This window comes from Alosa sapidissima, chromosome 3 (assembly GCF_018492685.1).
Source record: "Alosa sapidissima isolate fAloSap1 chromosome 3, fAloSap1.pri, whole genome shotgun sequence".
Lineage (NCBI taxonomy): Eukaryota > Metazoa > Chordata > Actinopteri > Clupeiformes > Clupeidae > Alosa > Alosa sapidissima.
In genome coordinates, this window is record NC_055959.1 from 5,444,715 (window position 1) to 5,466,048 (window position 21,334).

Here is a 21,334-nt window from a genome sequence, read left to right on the forward strand (position 1 = left end):
ACACACAAATTTCTGCTTGCATGCAGACCCTCTGCATGTGCATGTGCATGTGCAGCAGTTCAAGCAGTTGAACACATGCAAACTCAAAAACGCACACACACATACACGCACAGAGACGCACACACACATACACACACATAGACCCACACACATACACACCGACTGCACACAAAACAAAAACGGGCAAAAACACACACAGATTTTACACTATGCATCCACACAAAGTGCAAATTAGTATATTTAATATACTTACCATATTAAGTGTATCTATGTATGGTTGTATGTCATCTTTTTCTTTTTTAAGCAAGAAATGCAACATTTCTTTGCCGTTCCATGCTCACTATATCTCTGAGTTGACCGTAGTCCACAGTGCATACCTAAACTCTGGCCATCACAGGCCGTTTTGAGTCTAATTGGGCTGCAGCCTGCCCACGAGGCTCGTCCCCAAAACGACACAAGTGCTCATCTGTAACCAGAACTCCGTCTGTGGTCTGTCGTCCACCCACCCACCCCTCCCCAACCCACCGCTGGCTTCCCTCCAGACCCATAAGCTCATCCCAAGCTCCCCCTGACAGACCCCACACCCCCCACCTCCATTAGCAGCTGCTGTGAGGGTGAGATTGAGGTGTGTGTGTGTGTGTGGGTGGGGGTGGGGGGGGGCGGGGGATGCTGCGGACGCCCCTGCTGCTGGCCTGGAACAAGCAGGTCCAGACGGGCCGCCTATATCTCCCGCGCATCTGTCTGTCTGTCTCTCAGTCTGTCAGCTGAGAGTGAGTGTAGGAGCATGGCTGCTGTGGGCCCCTCACACCTGACCTCAGGGCTTACCCAGCATGCCGAGCGTGCATTCTCTCTCTCTCTCTCTCTAGTATGCAGTATGTCCCCTGTGGTATCGAGGTCAGCCAGTGCATGGGCGATCCACAGAGGAATTGTGGGGTTGGTTTTGGGGGGTGGTGGGTTGCTGTTGCTGGTGATTAGTGTTTTAGCACAGGCTGGGTTTTAATGAGGCACTCTGGGTAATGGATTTTTTTAACGGCCTGACCCATGCGGAAGCCCCTGAGTAATTTTCATGAAAGCATCGCTGCTTGGGTTTTGCGTATGGCATAAAACACCGACCCCCGGTGACCTCTGGTGCATGCCGGCTCCATGTGCTACTCTGGCTTTTCCCTCGTGCTGATCACATCAAATCAGCTCGTCTCACTGACTCCTTAACCAGCCACTGATGTATTGGCAGGCATGCGCGCACACACACTCACTGACTCACTCATTCACATGCAGTACCTTGCTCTAGCTATCATGTTATTCAGTATTCATTTGACATTTATAATTGGCTCTTCAGCTGACATACGTTTACGTGGTTATAGTAACTCCACACTAACCTTAGCCTTATTTATATCAAATAAATGTGAACCTGTGGACCTAACCTTTACAGTTGACTACCCAATGCAGAGACACTGTTGTGTAACTTAACAACTATTTCCTCATTGTCTCTGTTAGACTTGCATTCGATTCACCTTGCTCTTACAGTCAGACCTGCAGCTCAACTCATTTGTGAAACACTGCATTATTCTCCAGACACCAACCCCTGTCATGCACTTGACCACAGAAATGTGTGCTTTGGCGTCTCTCTGTCCGTGAGTGAGTGTGTGTGTGTGTGTGTTTGTGTGTGTTTATGGGGTTGATGTCTCAGCTGTAGTCTGTGTGAGATAAGCCTACACGTCGATGACGCATCAGGCTGCGGTATTCCACAGGTTAATTCCACCACTCTTGATGCCAGCAATGTATCTGCAGTGGGGCCTGCCCCTGATAACGCCAACCACTGATCAAAGGAGAACTCCACCAGACCTTGGCTCAGGCCGGATACTGGTGGGGCAGCTCTCGAAACGAAGTTCCACTTAAGGACTCGAGTGGTGTATGTGTGTGTGTGTGTGTGTGTGTGTGGAGGGGGCTTGGGCTCTGGATTACAGACTGTGGATTAGATCAGTGAACTTTGTTAAGCTGCCTTTTTGACAATACGCGCTGACAGGAGGCACAGTCCAGATCTAATTGAATGGGACATGTGAAATGAACATATTGCACTGATAGAGCACCGCCCTCCCTCAGGCACCAGGTGGGGAATGTTTTTTTCTCTCTATTTCTCTCTGTCTCTCTCCCTTTCGCTCACCCTCTCTCGTTTTCTCTCTCTCACACGCTTGCTCTGAGGAGTGAGTTATTTTACCCAGAATCCCACTGTGCAAAGCTTTAAAAGCAAAGAAAGGTGACATTTAAAATACTTCAAATGGTCACACAGTCCCCTTCATGTCTACACACACACACACACACACACACACACACACACACACACACACACACACACTATCGTATAATCGTATGTTGAGACACCAAGGTGTTGGATCTTGACTGGTTTAACAAGTATAGCTGCACCAGAAGCAGGCTGCTTTTGCATAAGTAACCTGTTTCTCTCTCTCTCTCTCTCTCTCTCTCTCTCTCTGTCTGCAGAAATACTCCTGGATGACTTCATGCTGACACACCCCATCTTCTTGGCCTCCGACAAGTTCCAGCAGTTCCTCCTTCAACAGTATCCTTCCATGCACAATGTCGCCACAACAATTAGCACCCAAACGCGTGCTAATGCTGCCTAGCAAGCTCGGGATTCCTCTCTGCTTCCCACTGCTGAGCTCCTTACCCGCTGTTAGGGTTGGGTGAGAAGGGGCGTGACCCAGATTCTCCCCCGGCTTAAACGGTAGAGGTGTTAAAAGCACTGTCAGAGCGAGAGAATCATTTTTAAACATCAAAGTGCTGCTGTACAAGTGAGCACTGGGGTCCGAGACTATTTTGGCTGGAGGAAGTTTAGCTCCCTATCTGTGAAGTCACATTTGTGTCTGTGTGTGTCACTGTGTATGTTTGTTGCTGTGCTAGTGTGTGTGTGTGTACTGGGTGGGGTATGTGTGTGCCAGTGTGTGTGTATGTAGAGGTTGTTTTTTTCTAGTGGAGAGATTGTGTGTCTGACAGAGATCAAGCAGGTGCTGCACTTCAGACACAACCTGACGCAAACACACTGCCGCCCAGACCATCAGGGCCACTGGAGAGGAGCAGCTGGTGTGTGTGTGTGTGTGTGTGTGTGTGTGACCTTCCTCTAAGTTCCTCTGTCCCTGCACTCACTCCTCTCCTCAGGCCAAGGGCCATAGGATGTGTCCGCCCCCCTTCTTCTCAAACTTCCCTTCCTCTATCTGTGTCTGTCCCCCTCTCTCTCGCTCTCTCTCTTTCTTTCTTTCTCTCTCTCACTTTCTACCCCTCCCTCTCTCAGTACCTCTCAAATTCTCTTCCATTTCCCTGTTATATTCCTCTGTTCTGTCTCTCTCTCTCCTGCTCTTTCTTGCCGGTGTCTCTCTCTCACGCTTTCTCTCACCCTCTCCCTCTATCACTTCTGTCTCCCTCTTCCTTCTCTCTTTCTCTCTTTCTCTCTCCATCTGACCTACATTCCCTTCACCCCATGTGAAAGCCCCCCTGTCCCTCTCCAGATGACAATAGGGGGCTCAGGGTCGTCTAGGCGGAGGCGGCGAGCACAAAGGCAAGCCTGGCTGCCCCTAATGTGGCGTGTCTGGCCACTGGCGCTGCGCAGGCCCCCTGCCATGGCACTGTGTGGGTGTAAGTGTGTGTGTGTGTGTCTGAGAATGTTGGGGGTGCTGATCGATGACCCAGCTTATTCCCCCTCTGCTGTGTGAGCTTCCAAGACTCTGTTATCTGACCATCCAGTCTTTCATCACTCACTATTAGTGTTGCCAGGGTGACACACATTAACACATTCGCACGCACACGCACACACACACACTGGTCGCTTCCTCCTTCCCTCAGACACCCATAAGAACTTACACACATTGTCTTTCTTCCTCATTCACTTTATCTCTATTTATCTCTATATTTATCTCTCGATTCATCTGTCTTTCTCATTGTATCTTTGTCTCCCTAATACATACACACACACACACACACACACACACACACACACACACACACACACTATCTGTAACCATCCACACCTCCTCTCTTGTCTGGCTTTGGCTCTAATCCAGGCTAATCAGATCTTCTGTTGTGGAAACACGTTTGCTTCCTGCTGGGAGTGAAAGCTGAGAGTACACACACTCCCACCACACACACGTGCACACACACACACTCACACCTATTCACTCACCACTCAGCACCTTGGAATTAAGCAAAGAAAGAGATCTCTGTCTTTTACTGCGCTCTGATGGCCTTGACCACCTCTCCTGATCTCTCTCTCTCTCTCACACACACACACACACACACACACACACACACACACACACACACACACACACACACACACACACACACACACACACACACACACACACACACACACACACACAGAGAGTGGTTCAGGGATCAAAGGGCCGTGTGCTCTGGCTGTGCTCCAGGTCTCGGTGCCTCTCTCACCCAGACTAAGAGCTCAGATGCTGGATTCCCAGCTGTGGACTGTGGCCTTTGCTGCTGTTTCTGGAGCCTGCAAATAGGAGGGCCGTGTGTGTGTGTGTGTGTGTGGTTTTCCACCTGAAGTGTAATCTCCTAAGTCCCATATGTGAAACACACATAGTAACAACTGAAATCATCAGAATCTTTGTTCTTTTGTTTATTCTCACCGAAATAGTGACTCACATGTTTAGGCAGGTTCCCCATAACAACTCCCCTCTGTAAACGTTGAGGGGATTTCTAGCTTCCAATAGGCTTTGAACGGGGTGTCATGCTTCAGTGCAGCACCCCCCCACCCAAGCACACACACACACACACCACACACACACACACACACACACCCCAACCCCACACTCCCAGAATGGCAGAGTTGTGATGGGAGAGACAAACCCGAGTGAGGATCTGATCACCATGTTAATCTCATCAGCCCAAACATAAACACAGCAGAGTAATAGTAGTCCTTGCACAGAAAGGGGTGTGTGTGTGTGTCTCAGGGGTTATGCAAGAACTTCACTCGAAAAAAGGTGTGTCTAGATGTTCCTTGTGCTCTAAATTAGGGATGTACAGATGTTGTGTTTTGATGTTTGTGTGTGTGTGTGAGTGTGTGTGTGTGTGAGAAAGAAAAGCAGTGGGAGCAAGAGGGAATATACAGCTGTCGTGAATATGTGCCTGGTTGTGTGTGTTTTTGTGTATTTATGGCTGTGACAAGACTATTCCAGTGTGTGTGTGTGTGTGTGTGTGTGTGTAGGTGTAGGACTCTGTGTGTATGCATAGCTGTGATGAGTAGGTTTTTGTGTGTGTGTGGTGGGTGTGTTCCTCTTCCTTTGCCACTCTGTATAGGCTGTAATTATGGTCGCTCTGTCTGGCCTCTCAGAACACGTTGTGTTTTTCCATCTGTGCTGTTAGGTGATGCCAGCCCAGTGTGTGTGTGCGCACGCTCGCGTGCACTCGCACACGTGCACCAATGTGCATCTGTTTGGATGCCTGTGTGTGTGTGTATTTGCATTTTGTGTGTTTTTGTAATATTGTTATTGTGGACAGGGTGACCATTTCTCAATTTGTGTGATGTGTGTTTGAAAGGTGTGTGTGTGTGTGTCTCTCTCTCTCTCTCTCTCTCTCTCTCTCTCTCTCTCTCTCTCTCTCTCTCTCTCTCTCTCTCTCTCTCTCTCTCTCTCTCTTTGTCTGTGTGTTTTTTTCTCCTCTCTCTCTCTCTCTCTCTCTCTGTCTGTGTGTTTCTGTTGTTTTTCTTGGCCGAGTGCCTTGACACAGTTGCTGTATGGCTGTACACAGACTGTACATAATAATAGTCTGTGTGTGTGTATGTATGTAATGAAGAGGGTGTGCTCAGTAGGTGTGGACTATATGCCTTTTGTTGTGGTTTGATGTGTGTTTGGACCAGGCATTGTCTTTTGCCCCTTGATGGTGTATATGTATGCCAGTGTTTAATGATTCTGGCAGGATGTATGCATTGTATGTTATTGTTGGCTGATATGTCATGTGTGTGTGTGTGTGTGTTTGTGTTTAGTAGTTCTATGTCTGCCTGGCTGCGTGTATTGTCCTTTATGTTATTGCTGGCTGATAGTCCTTGAACGCGAGTGTGTGTGTGTGTGTGTGTGTGTGTGTGTGTTTAGCAGTGGCATGTCTGCCAGGCTGTGTGTATTGTCCTGTATGTTATTGTTGGCTGGTTGGCTCCTTGACCGAGCGCGCAGGTTCAGCCCTGAGGGGCCGTCTGGCGAGGGCTGGCCAGGATGGGAGGGCTCCGAGCGGAAGCAGGCCGTGCTCAGCGTGGCTTTCCGCTACCTGGACACCTACCGGGAGCTTCTGCAGGAGGAAGGGGAGAGGTCCAACAGCTTCCCCAAGGTGTGGCACCAGGCACACACACACACACACACACACATTTTTATACACAGATCTTTTATACACACACACACACACACACACACACACACACACACACACACACACACACACACAGAGCGAGAGACACACACACACACACACAGAGCGAGAGACACACACACACACACACACACAGAGCGAGACACACACACACACACACACACACACCACTTTCTTAATAGTGTTACTCTAATGGAAACCATACAGTCTCATGTATACACATATGGTACTGTGCAGAACTTATAGGCACAGTTGCTTCAAAATGATATGGATAGTTTTCCTGATAACTGGATAGTTTTCGCTGTGCATATGAACCAATGTTGGAAGCATGGCATAGGCATACTAATGCAGATAAACAAAAAAGCTGTGTTAAGACAAATGGCTAAAACAGTTGCACTATGCACATATTTACACATAGTGTACACTGCTAATACACACATACACATCCATATTCTGAGAACAGACATGCATCACAAGTACAGTTAAACACAAAAATACATGTTCAGACTTAAGTCTTATACCAGAAGTGAACAAATAGATTTCTGCATTATTCAGCAGTTAATAAATAATATCTGCCACTTTGATGTGAATAATGCAGTCTGCTTAAAAACAATGTAAAATGTTAACTGAAAGATGTAATGTATTAAATGAATGTTCATTTCTGCAAAAGTCTAACTGAAGAGTACAACATTTACACATGAGTTTAACATTAATTATTCAGATAGTTAGGCCTCTTCAGCTGTCACTATTAATCTCTTTCTCTCCCTCTTTCCTTCATTCTTCCCTCTCTCTCTCCTTCTACTCCTCTCTCTAACTCCCCCTCTTTCACCCCCCCGTCTCTCTACCTCTCTCCATCCCTCCCCCTCTCTCTCTCTCTGTAGGACCTGTATCTGTGTGCGGTGCAGGAGCTGAGTCAGTACCCTGAGCTTGTGGAGGACGTACTCAAGCTGCAGCGCTGGACTGAGATCCTGCACAACCCGTGAGTGTGCAGCCAAAACACACACACACACACACACACACACACACACACAGACAAGAATGCACCATAAATGCACCCAGAGCCCCCCACCCCATCCCACCCCCTGACCCCAAAGAAATCACATTCCCACACACTCAGCTCCAGCAGAAGTATTCCTCCACCCTGAAAACCCCATTCCCGACGTTTCCCAAGCACCACTCTGCCGCTTTTTCCCACGTGCAAAGGGAAGTGTGTTCCGAGCCTCTGTAATCACACGCCGTTTCCTCCGGGCTCGTTAGGGAAGGAGGCCTCCGCGAGCTCGTTAATGGCCTTTCCTCCGCTCCACTCCGAGGCCCCCGTCCCTACCCTCCAGCCAGGCAGTGCCCCATAAAGCACTCGCACACATGAAGGCCCTCATTACTTTTTGGCTTGATCAGAAAAAAAGAAGTCCTGAAGGGAAGAAAAAGGACTCCAGCTACTTCAGAAGGAGGCCATGATGTTGGTGTTAGTGGTGGTGTGCTCTCGGAGCGCTCATACAGTTTTAATTGGTTTGTTGTATACCGGTGATTTCTGGAGCGGGGGATGGTTTATGTTTCCCGCAGTGCTGCTCTCACTGGTGGCCTGGTGATGCCCGCGTGTGTCTCAGTGTGCTAGTCTGGAGCTCCGTTTTCACTGCAGGGAGTGAGTGTGGTGCGACAGTGGGCACGACACTGGCACTGCCAGGCTGGACCACGGACACGTCCAGATGGGCATTTTAGGGCAGTTCCACAGACCCATTATAGGGCTTGGTTTTTTAGTGGGCACAGATGGGAGTTCACTGCATCGGATTTTATTTTCATCCTTTCAAACACAAAACTAAATCCCCCCCCCCCCCCCCCCCCCCTCTCTCTCTCTCTCTCTCTCTCTCTCTCTCTCTCTCTCTCTCTCTCTCTCTCTCTCTCTCTCTCTTCCCCTCCCTCCCTCCATGTCATGTGTAGGACGGAGGAGGAGAAGGAGTGTCGTAAGAAGCAGGTGCGGCCTCTCTTCCGTCACTTCAGACGCATCGATGCCTGTCTGCAACCACGAGAGGCCTTCAGAGGGTCCGATGAGAGTAAGTCCCCTGAATACATGCACTCCAATACATCTGTCTGCAACCACAATGATCACACACACACACACACACACACACACACACACACACACACACACACACACACACGCACGCACACTGATTTGAATGAGCTGGTGAGTTAAGAATAGCCATGCCTTACGGAAAGCTGTGTCTGGATTTTGGGGAATATTCAAATGTACTGTTTTACTTTTGTTTCGGTCTTCACTGTCCAGTCACTTTATCACTCATATGATTGATCGAATAAATCAATCAATCCAAGTCATTGATTGGATAGTGAGTCATACTAGCTGGTTGTTATGCAAACCGATCAATACCTAATTTAAAACCAGAGCTAAACCTGCTGAACCAGCAAATCTAATTAACCTGCTTTTCCGGCTTTTCATTCCCAAAATGGACGAGAGGGAGAAAGAGGGAGAAAGCTTGAAAAGCAACACAAAAGGCTAAACGACAAATGACTCGTCACTGCTAGGACTCAATCCCTAGTCTCACAAACCTTCACAACCTACTGATGACTCACTCTGCTGTCTGCACATCCATTTTACTGTGGCCAATGAAAACCCGGCAGAGTTATACATGCTGTATTGATTTTGCCATAATGGTGCTGATTGCTACACAAGTGGGGACAACTGGCCTCATATTTAAGCCTGCAGCTCGCAGAAAATGCCAAGGCCAGAACGTCACTAACACAGACACAGAAGCAGATTGATCCAAAATAGAAATATGTGGGTGACGGTTCAATGCATGCATTCTCATTTAGTCTGGCATTGAATAGCAGAAAACAGAAGGGTTTTTTGTGAATAGACAGAATAGGTGAAGCTCTAGGGCTTGCCTGCAGTCCCACCCAAGGGCTGAACTGAAATCGAAATATACATACATTCACGTCTGCGTTACGAAACACTACCACTCCCGTGTGTGTTTCGGAGGAGCCTCCTGCCTGCTGTAGCCTCTCGGGTCAGTATCTGTCTCGCCAGACGGGTGTTTATAAACAGAGCACACGGGAGTGTTTACCCTCTCCGTCCTGTTTGGGCTCTTGTCCAGGGTTTCGAGGGAAACTGACCTCTCTACAGACAGACAGTAGTGGCTTTGCTCTTGCCACACACACACACACACACACACACACACACACACACACACACACACACACACACACACACACACACAGCTCAGACTGGAATGACATAGCCTGAACCGGGGCCAGATTACATTTATATTCCTATTCATTCATTTAGCAGCTGCTCTCTCTCAAGGCCACTCACGAGACTCATAGCCATACAAGTTATCTATTAATATTTTAATTCATTTTTATACATAGTAAATAATTCTTATTTATAGGTAATAACAAACAATAATTTATAGGCTACTTATTTTCTGTCTAGTATGTGTGCTGGGTGCTGTTAGTGTCTCTCTTTGTAATCTGCACAGTGTCCAGATCAGGTTTGCTCCAGAGGTCATGCTGCTGTGGCTGCCCAGCCCTGCACTCCTCTGCAGGGAGTGGGGGGATGGGGGGGGGATTTATGGCCTCAACTCTGTTTGCTCCGATATTAGCTGACTGGACTGAACTGCTTCCGGCTCCAGTGTAGATTTGCACCAGATCAGAGGCTCTCTGTCAGAGCCGGCTCCCCCCAGTTCAGTCCTCCCTAGAGAGTACACGCACTGGTTGGGTCAGGCTTGACTGGTGTAGAGTGGTGAGGTGAACTGACCACCTCTTGCTGCCCCACTCCATTCTATGTGTGTGTGTGTGTGTGTGTGTCCAGTCTTCTGCAGGTTGTAGTTTTCAGTTGCTTCATGCATGATCAGTCTACCATAAAATTAAGCTCTCTGCTCCTCTCCCCCTGGCTCTCTCTCTCTTTCTGTCCCTCTCTGCTGCCCCCCCTTCTCGCTCTCTCTCCACCCCCCCCCCCCCCCCCCCCCTCCAGTCTTCTGCAGGGTGTACACGCCGGACCACTCCTACGTGACCATCCGCAGCAGGCTGTCGTGCCGCGTGGGGGAGATCCTGGCACTGGTCAAGGAGAAGCTGCAGTACAGCGAGGACCAGCCCGTCCAGCCTGGGAACCTCGTCCTGGTGGCCGTCACCTCCGCTGGCGGTATGTGACGCACAACTCTGTCTCCCGCCACACAAACTCTGCAATGTCCTCCACTTAGGAAACCTCAGGAAATCCACAACACCATCATCAGTTCAATATTGAAGAAATAAATATTGACCACTACCATCGCCTGCCAGACTGTGCTTATTCTGTTGGCCCTGCATTTCAAAATGTCTTCCTTCATAACTACTAGACAGCTATCTGATGTTGAATCAGAGGAGGAAAGTAGGTGTAGTAGATGCACAACATGGCTGCCTGATCCTTCTGTGTGTAAGAGATCTCTTGACGGTGGAGAAGACTTTGACATAAGTAGGCCTACAGTGTAGCTGCTTGTCTAGTGAGGGGTATTGAACTTTTTCAGGTTACATTGGGAGCAGGTTGCTCTTGCTGTCAGGGTGAATATGGATGGAGCTGCTAGACTTTCGTCTTTCACAGGGCTGTGGTCGGATCCCACCTTGCTGTCAACTCTGAGATTTATCTGGCCGTGATCCTGTGGATCTTTGCCAGGCTCTGGGTCATCCTAGTGTTGGCTGCTGTCCTGGAGCGTCACCGACTGCAGGGTTCTTAACACACATCAGTCATTCAGTGGGCAGCAGCCTCTGTCAGGAAGGATGAGGTGGACAGTCCTAAACTTAACCGCTCCCAGTACTTCGCAGATTCGTTCAATAGCTTAGCATGGCACGCTCTAAATACTTTGGTGTTTGTGGATACATACATCTGGCACTGAAACATACAGAGTGAATCTGACTTCACCAGCCAATCAACATATGGCTTCAGAAGTTCAGAAGGGATGGACATACATTGATTTGCTGTTGAGCTCAAATATCAATAACCTTTCGGCTGAATTGAAGAGCGGACCTTTAGCCTACTTCAGTCCTATACCCATGAGGAAAAACTATCATGAGAATGACCAGGATAATGATGGCCCCCATGAGGCCACAGTCCATCCAATCTGTCCCGCTGCCTAATAGGAGTTTGGCACTCCTGCTCAAGCAGATTACACACAAGGCAACTTTCTGAGCAATGTTGCTGGGTATTGTGGTTCTGGCACCGTCCCATTGATATTGGGCAACGATTTCTTTTTTCTGAAGAACTTACGTCATCAGTATGCAAATAGTTATGATCATCCACTCACAATACCTGAACCTGTCATCCAACCCCAATACCTGGCCATGTGTCATCATCACCTGAGTGGAGGCCACTGCGGGTGTGTCTGGTGTTCTGTGAGTTGATCAAGAGGAGGCCCAGGGTCAATGCAGGAAGCAGATTCTGAGGGGGGGTGGTGGGGGGAGTTATTGTGATGAATTCCTGGGAATCCCTGGTGAGAGAAGTTTTAAGCACAGGAACATGCTTAAGAGTAGAGGAAGCCAGCCCATTGTGTGGAGTGTGGAATGCGTGTGCGTGCGTGTGTTTAAAAGTAAAAGTATGTCATGGCATTATATTTTGTTTGTGTGTGTCTTTCTGTGTGTGAACTTATCTTTGGGTGTTTTTTTTTTCTTTTCAGAGAAAGCGGTGTTTCGTCCAAGTGATGAGGCCGTCTTCACCACACTGGGGGTGAACACACACCTCTTCGCCTGTGAGCCGTCAGAGCTTGAGACTCTGGTGAGGATCACACACACACACATTGTTTTTTTTTCAGTGTAATCTAAACATCAAGATTTTTTAGTGCACATTACTAAAGTTAATGAACATCAAAACCAACTTTGAACAAAGCAAGCTTTAAGGTTTATGTGAGGGTCCATCTGCTTTTATGCCTGCAAACGACCGCAGTCATATCGCCATGTTAGCATTTCAGGCATTATCTGATCTGATCTGATCATAGATAAGCTAACAACTAAACAGCTCAGTACACTGCAGCTTATAACAGTGTATGAGTTAGCTGGTTTAGAAGATGACGGCCCTGCTCTGAGCCATAGAGGCTGTGGAAGAGTAGCATCAGTGCTGCTAGAATGTGGAGCATGTGGGATGTCATTAGCCATGAGGGCCTACAAGGTATTTTTAGACAAGCTCAGGAGTTTTCTGTCACTACACCGTTGACAAGTGAACTCTGTGACTGCTTTGCTGCCATGCTGACGATTCTGTTTACTGGAGATGACGCAAGTAGCATAGCACACATACTGGCTGCAGGCTAGTCAGACAAGCTAGCTTCTGAAGAATGTACAGTTTAGTGTCTTATATTCATTGCTAATGTAAGCTAGTCCTTTAAACCATTCTACCCCAGAGCTGTAGGCAGTAGCCATCTTTATTTTACAGTCATAGCATTCATGTCTGACATGTTTGACCAGAGGGCTTGTGTTTCATGGTCTGTCAGTGGTCAGGGACATGTCACACTGATGGTGACATGTTATGCTGTGTCCATTAGAGTGTGAGCAGTCTTGCATGATTTAGATTGAAGTGTGAATGCTTAATGTAGTGTGCTGTGCATGTTGTGCTTTGCTAAATGTGGTGCTAATGTAAAATGTGATGCTCTTGAGGAAGGAGAATCATCTGTGTGGGTGACGCATACAGACAGAGAGGCAGAGATTGAGGGGCAGAGGAAATATTTTTTATAAATATATCTTTTTTTAAAAATATATCATTCTTCTCTTTAGTGTAGTGGTTCTCAAAGTGTGGGGCGGGCCCCACTAGTGGGGAATAGACAGTGTGAATACAGGGCGCAATTAACTTTTTTTTTGCCCATCTTTAATAATGCCTTTCTTTTTTGACAAGGAAGATCATAGATTCAAAACAAAATAGCCACACATAAACATAGGAATCATAAACAAACCAACATATGAATCAAAATAACATCTGATCCAACGGACCAAAATGGGAAATGTATTAATATTAACATTACCATTTTGCCGGGTTGATGGGGTCAGATGGGGCTTAAAAATTCCCCACCTTCAAAGTTTGAGAACCACTGCTTTAGAGAGAGACAGATGGAGAGATGGAGACAGATGGAGAGGGATACAGTGAAAGAGATTGAGGGAGAGATATGAGAGATGGATGGGACAGAGGTGGAATTTAGAACCAGTCTCTTAATTGGAGAACCTGAGAAACCACACATCCAACCCTTAACTCCTGACCCCCCCCCCCCCCCCCCCCAGATGCCACTGCCTGAGGAGATCCACTGGTCACCCGGGGACAGTAAACTCCATGACATGAGCGCGGAGGAGGTAGCCAATCAGCTGGTGGTGTTCGACTGGGAGCTCTTCAGCTGTGTCCATGAGGTCAGATTTGTTTTTGTGTTTTTCTTTACAACAAGATTATCACAGTCACTATATTGAAGAGGTGTTTGTGCTCTTGTTTGAATGTATTGGTGTGAAAAACATTTAAAAGAATCACAAAGTACTGAATTTGTTTTTTCTATTTTGTGCGTGTGTGTGTGTGTGTGTGTGTGTGTGTGTACGCGCGCATGTGAATGTATGTGTGTGTATGTTCAGGTGGAGTTTGTGTGCTATGTGTTCCATGGGGAGCAGTCTCGCTGGCGCCCCCCTAAACCTGGAGCTGATATTGCAGCGCTGCAGCGAGGTGCAGCACTGGGTCGCCACAGAGATCCTGCAGTGCCAGTCGCTCCCCAAACGTGTGCAGCTCCTGCGCAAGTTCATCAAGATTGCAGCCCTGTAAGACTTTCTCTCTCTCTCTCTCTCTCTCTCTCTCTCTTTCTCTCTCTCTTTCTTTCTTTCTTTTCTTTCTTTCTTTCTTTCTTTCTTTCTCTCCTCTCTCACTCTTTCTCTCTCTCTAGATGGATCACAAATAATTGCACTCTGTTATATGAGGTTGCTGATCAAGTCTAACACACAGTGTTCTCTGTGTGTGTGTGTGTGTGTGTGTGTTGTTTCAGGTGTAAGCAGCAGCAGGATCTGCTGTCCTTCTTGGCTGTGGTTTTGGGGCTGGACAACCAGCAGTCAGCAGATTACGCCTCACCTGGGAGGTATGATACCCACGCACACGCACGTATGCTGTACACGCAGATCAAATTTGACTCTCTTTATAAATCCCTTGATGTCTAAAATTTAGAACACCCACAGTCATGGATACTGAATACACACTCACACGGGTATGGATATAATGTTTGTGCTATTGTGGTTTGTTCTGGAAGGGTTTACCGGGCAAGTTCAGGAAGCAGTTCCAGCAGTTTGAGAGTACTGCGGTCAGTAATGCAGCTACACGTTCACACCCAAAACACACACACATTCACACACACTCACACACACACACATTCAGATGGAGACAAATACAACACACACACACACATTGACTCACACTCAAATGGAGACAAATACAAAACATACACATTCACACATGAAACAGGACAATGTCACTAACTGTGTGTGTGTGTGTAGGACCCTTCAAGGAACCACAAGTCTTATAGGGATCTGATGGCCAGTCTGAGGCCCCCTCTCATCCCATTCACGCCCCTCCTGCTGAAAGGTGAGTGTGTGTACACAAACACACAGACACACAACACGTTCACACACTTACACATACACACATGGATACACATTCACACACATGCTGGGTGTTGGACGAAGCTACCGTTGTCTCAAGGTCTTCACTTGACCCTGAGCAAACCAGTCCAGAGCTTGATGTGTGCAAACTGCTCTGTCAGTCCATCTCTCTTTCTCTCACAGTCTCTTAATTCACCCACAGCTCTCTTAGTCTCTCTTAGTCTCAGTCTCGCCGCGCTAATCCCACTCTCTCCAGCTGCTGGCCAGATGTGTTCCCATAAACCCCTTCGCTCTGAGTTCCATCGCCTCTCTGCGGGTGTCCACACCATGCCTGATTAAAAGGCGTCCCCGCCCCGCTAATTAACGCCTTAGCCAAACGCCACTGATTCTCAGTGCCAGGCCAACACACACACACACACACACACACACACACACACACACACACACACACACACTAATATTTGCACAGTCATAGACATACACAAACACGTTTATGCAAACACAAATGGGGACACTTACAGATGTGCACAATCTGACACACACATGTGATGAAGAGGTGTTGGGAAGTAGCACATGGTTCTAATCCTTTGCTCTCAAACACACCTAAAAGCACATTTATATACTTAGAGTTACATAGTCTTACTTGGCCACATACAGCTGCACTTAAACACACACACACACTCGCACGTGTAAGTAGGGGACCCTCCCACAAACAGAAAGTTTAGGGATAAACACATGCATAGAGTTACACACACACACACACACACACACACTGTTTTGAACTGCTTTGGCTGTTGTTTGGTCAGGGAAGCTGAGTTTATTTTTCAAGCTCATTATGCTGCTAGATGAACTGAAGAGTAATGCTTAAAGTCACGTGTGTGTGTGTGTCTGTCTTTGTGTGCATGCTAATGAACATCATGATTGTGGTGAACACAGCTCTGCCACACACACACACACACACACACACACACACACACACACACACACACTTTACCCCTATCTGATAATCTCATTCCCTCTACATCCCTGCATTGGTCTTGTAGCGCACTTCCATCAGGGTGTCTGGCCAGGGTGGCCTTAGTTTTTTCCGCTGTTTGTTCCCTCCTTCACTTCCTCCCTCTGTCTCTGTCCCGCTCCTCTCATCACCCACCTAATGACCCTTGAAAAGACCTCTCTATCCTTCTCTCCCTCTGGAAAAGACCTCTCTTTCCCTCTCTCCTTCTATTGAAAAGACCTCTCTATCCTTCTCTCCCTCTGGAAAAGACCTCTCTATCCTTCTCTCCCTCTGGAAAAGACCTCTCTATCCTTCTCTCCCTCTGGAAAAGACCTCTCTTTCCCTCTCTCCTTCTATTGAAAAGACCTCTCTTTCCTTTTCTTTTTGTTGAAAATACCTCTCTTCCTTCTCTCCTTGAAGACCTCTCTTTCCTCTCTGCTTCTATTGAAAATACCTCTCATTTTGTCCTTTGTCCACGTTGACTGTGTGGTCACAATCACACTTTGGCTTTAGTGTGACTCCTCTCCTCCCCTCCCCTTGTCTGGCCTGGCCTGTCCTGTCCTGTCCTATACTTCTTCATTTTAACTGTAGATAATTCAGCGACAGAGATTATTAATTTTAGATGTAGATTATTCAGCACCCCCCCCCTGCAGCTCCCCATGCTTCCTCTGTTTTAGCTTGATCTCACTTCTTCCTGATGAAGGGGAGCCATTGCCTTGGGCCACCCCCGCAGAGAGTGCTGGCTTTGTTGGCTCGAAAGTGCTTTGTAGGCGATGCTCATTGTTGACGCTCTGTATACATAAAGTTAAATGGCATTCATTGGAAGTTAGAGGTCTGCCATCTGTTAAGTTTGCGTGAGCAAGGTCGTTTGTTAACAGCGAGTGTCTGTTTATCTAAAACTACTGTGCAAATATTATTGTTTAGTTGGCTTGGGCCCAGACACACAGAGGTCTCCAAACATCTTCTTGAAATGTTATTGCAAGTCCTATCTCAAGTAAATATTATTTGCAAGTAAATCTCCTTGAAGGACCTTGAAGGATGTTCTGCGTGTTGTCTGCTGTTCGACACGTTGTTCTATTGTTCCAAACATCAGCATCCGCGCCGCCGTGTTTGGGCCAGGTCAGGGCCGAAGTCGGCTGCTGGCTTCGGCACCGCTCTGCTCTGCTCCGCTGGGCAGAATAGCGGAAATGAGCACTTTTATGATTTGAAATCAATGTGAGAGAGAGTAGTTGACAGACCGGCAGTACAGGATGATAAATGCCAGTGGCTGTCAGAAATCTTATTGAAATGCTGCTTCCGGAAGGCCGGGAGCCGAGGATGCTTAACGATTACTGTGCTTGTGTGGGTGTTGTGCATGTGTGGATGTTCACAAAAGTGCATGCTTATATGTGACTGCATTGGTGATGGGTTATTATCATACGTAACCATACTGAGCCTATTACTCGATGTGAGTGGGATACTGTGTGTGTGTGTGTGTGTGTGTGTGTGTAAGAGTGTGTATTAAGGGTACTGCCTTTTGTATGTGTGTCTCCAGATGGAGCAGATTGTCTTGTTCACCCTCTGTTTGCCTCTGGCCCCTCATCTTTGCGGTTACATAACCGTGACAGCCAGCGGCTGGCAATGAGGCAGAGAAAGGAGCATTATGTGTGTGTGTGTGTGTGTGTGTGTGCGTGGTTCTTGGAGAAGGATTCTGCGTCTTACACTTTCTATTTGCATATTCATTTCAGAAGTACCGCAGACTATTATGTCAACCAAGGCTTTTACGGTGTTATTGTGCGTGTGTGTGTGTGTGAGAGAGTGAGAGAGGGGACCATTCATGTCATCAGAAAGCATGAGCGTATTTATCCCATTCCATGTTGTGCTCACTCAAGGTCACTCAAAGTCTCTTCCATAAATGGCCTCACCTTGCAACCTTACATTTGCTGGTTTTAGGTCAGAGGTTACATGAATAGATAGGACTGAGGCTTTAATTTTGCTCACACACACACACACACACACACAATCAAACGAATACATGCACTCACACAGACACATACCCAAAAGAACACTGACTCCATGAGTGAAAACTCAGCCCTGCAGTAGCTGTGTTGTAGAGATGTTCAGCACATTATCTGTGCTCTGAGAAAGAGGGAGAGATTTTTGGGTCACACACACAGTGAGAGTCTGTCTGAGCGTCTTTAACGCTTCAGCTGCACGCTGTGCATTCCTTGTGACTGAGCGCGGTGCAGCGTCTCAACTTGACATGCTCTGGCACACACTCACCCACGCCCCTCTGCAGTGGAGGAGAGGGAGAGAGGGGGCACAGATTATGACATGCAGCCTCTGTCTCCTCTGATCCCCTCACTTCTCTTCTTCCATTCTCTTTTTCTCCACTCCTGTCTTCTCCTCCATTCTCTTTTGATCCTCTCCTCCTCTCCTCCCTCGTCTTCAGCAGTCTTCTCTTATCCTCCTCTCCCATCCTTTAATTGTCCTTCTACTGTTATCCCATCCTCTCCCTCTCTCCTCCTCTCACCTCCATCTTCCTCCTTTTACCCCCCTTCCCACTTCTCCCCTCTTCTCTCCTTTTCTGCCCCCTGATCACCTCTCTCTTGTGTCGTGTTCCTCTCTCCTCTCATCCATGTAGTTGGCGCTCAGTGTCAGTGCTACTGCAGTGGTGTCTGGAGATGGAACAGCCCCACGCCCCAGTGACAAGTATTAACACAACCTTACATAACTGTTATCTCACCAGAGTGCAATTCTTCTTTCTCTCCTCCCTCTTTCTCTCTTTCTTTCTTTCTTTCTTTCTTTCTTTCTTTCTTTCTTTCTTTCTTTCTCTCTCTCTCTCTCTCTCTCTCTCTCTCTCTCTCTCTCTCTCTCTCTCTCTCTCTCTCTCTCTCTCTCTCTCTCTCTCTCTCTCTCTCTCTCTCTGTTAGATCTGACCTTCCTTCATGAGAGCTGTAAGACCTTCCATGGGGAGTTGGTCAACTTTGAGAAGATGGTGAGTTTTGTCCTCTGCATTCCATTCTAGAGATTCTAATTCTGGCTAGACACTGTCAATTATGATTAGCCTTTTGGAGTGACTTAAAGGTTAAAGGGTGTGTTTTGAACCTAGTTCTCATGCCTTTTTTTGTATTTTTCAGCATAAAGTGGCAGAGATGGTACGCACCATCAGACGATACAGGAGTTCTCAGCTCGGTATGTCAGAAACAAACAGACACATGCTTGCTCACACACACACACACACACACACACACACACAGACTCTCTCTCTCTCACACACACACACACACACAAACACAGATTAATGCAGACATTCACCTGCCAGACAGGATTAGCTTTTGGCTTTTGACACTGTGCCTAGCCTCTCCCGCATAGACATGCCTAGGCCTTACTTAAGCTCACACACACACACGCTCACACACACCTATTTACCTGTCTGAGTGTATTATGCTGAAAGAGAACAGCTCCACCCTGCCTTAGTCCACCTGTTTTGGAACAGCACAGCCCTGAGGGCCCTGCAGCTTACACACATGGACTACCACAGGGTACCATCAAAACACAGGTCCCAAAATATTGCAACCAAAACACACACACACACACACACACACACACACACACACACACATACACATACACATACACATACATATGTAGTGTATAGTGGGTGTGGTGAAGTTTAAACTGTTTTAGGGGCAAGGTATATATATGTACAGCCATCACCCAACCTCTGGCAGGAATCACTGCCAACACCCTCGGCACCATCAGTTTGCTAGAGCTCGGAGAGCTCCCCTCCCTGCAGCTGTCATCAGGCAATTAGGTGTTCCACTGCCACTCCCCATGCCTGGAAAAAATAATAATCATAAGTAAATAAATAAACCTTCCTGAACACCACTGCTTAGGGTGTCTATGATCATCTCCTCTCCACCATGTTTGTGTGAGAATCAGGTGTCCTAGTAACAGACATATGGAGAGGTCTGGCTCTGGACTGGTCCCACACTGTGCTTAGTAGGGGGCATCTGTCCACTCTGCGCTCCAACTGAAATAATCACTCTAATTTCTCTGTGGTGGTTCGAACGGCCCAGTGGACCTGCAGTGGGTCCACTTCTGCCATCAGGGCAGGACAGATTAAAAGGATTGGCTCTGATTGAGTCTTTCTGTTTGAATGCAACCTGCTGCTGCACTGTTTTGGTGCCTAAGCTTGGCAGTGTTGACTGTTTTCACCTCAAAGCCAACAAAAGATTGATCATTTTTCTTTGGAAATTCTAAATCAGAAGAACACCAAACTGAAATCTGGCCAGAATTGTTTTATGATACCTCAGGGCTGCAAGTGCAACATGTACAATCCATTTCTTTCTCCCCTCCCCCCCCTCTTTTCTCTCTTGTCGACTCAAGAGCAAGTCCTATTACACTGTGCAGGTCCTGGGCCATGTGCCATCTGTAGAGTAGCCAGTGGAGGTTGGTGTGCCTTATGCTACACATTTTTATCTTGTTAGCAGCTCTACATCCAGAGAAGTGTCAGATCACTTAGATCTTAGATCAGAAGCAGGCTCTATTCCACAGCAGACTGCTGCCTGGAAATTGCCTCTTAGCAGAACAGCCACACTAATGCCTCTCCTGTGCACCTGTCACCAACAAGGCGCTCTGAGGGGCTAATGAAGAGGAACCTCCTCATCTCTCCCCTCCTGGTTTTCTGTCTCTCCTTATTGCTCTCCTTCTTGCATTCTCTTGTTCTCTCCCTCTTTCTCACCCTCACGCTCTCCTTTCTTTCTTCTCTCGGTTGGTTTGCTGAGAGGATTGCGTCCCTTTGGCCCCCATTAGGGAGATTGCCTCTCAGTCTGTGCAGGCAGGCCAGCCTTCAAACTTTACTTTTTCATGTCTGTTTTGCGTTTTCGCATTCAGAAAAGAAAACATCACAATATCTGTCTTTTTTGGTTAATTTGTCATGAACATGTCATCTATATATCTTTGCTTTGTCTAGTCTTCCGAATCTGACCTTGTCCATAGTTGTACAAACAGAGTCTCCGTCTGTAGACAGTCAGAACATTTGAGAACATATCTTTGCATCTAGAGCCATTTGTTCTGACAACAGCACTGGACTGGATAGCTGTGAAGGGCCTTGGCGCTCTGAGCTGCACTCTGGCTGATATAAGATGGTGTAAATGTAAGATGTCAGCACTGACAGGCTGAGAGAAGCAGGGCTGCATTTCTGCTTCTGTAGTAGAAGCTCAGTCTCAGCCTAACGCTGAAATGTCAACCTGTTATGTCTGTGTGTGTATGCGTAAATGCATTATGGGAGTGTACGTGTGCCAGTGTGTGTATGATTGCATTATGGGTGTGTGTGTGTAGGTGTGTAACCAGATTTGTACTTGCTGTGACTTAGGAGGACAA

At 47.4% G+C, this 21,334-nt stretch overlaps 1 protein-coding gene across 1 annotated transcript in view; it reads left to right on the forward strand.

Moving 5' to 3' along the window:
- The window catches only part of rapgefl1 (Rap guanine nucleotide exchange factor (GEF)-like 1), a 39,174-nt gene that overhangs the window by 14,815 nt on the left and 3,025 nt on the right, over positions 1-21,334 (forward strand). Inside the window, 15 exon segments of the mRNA XM_042085164.1 lie at positions 2,497-2,575; positions 6,198-6,348; positions 7,269-7,366; positions 8,323-8,435; positions 10,373-10,540; positions 12,045-12,142; positions 13,630-13,752; positions 13,966-14,007; positions 14,009-14,145; positions 14,367-14,422; positions 14,425-14,456; positions 14,625-14,675; positions 14,869-14,956; positions 18,880-18,944; positions 19,087-19,141. Coding sequence (XP_041941098.1) covers positions 2,497-2,575; positions 6,198-6,348; positions 7,269-7,366; positions 8,323-8,435; positions 10,373-10,540; positions 12,045-12,142; positions 13,630-13,752; positions 13,966-14,007; positions 14,009-14,145; positions 14,367-14,422; positions 14,425-14,456; positions 14,625-14,675; positions 14,869-14,956; positions 18,880-18,944; positions 19,087-19,141 — 1,356 coding nt within the window.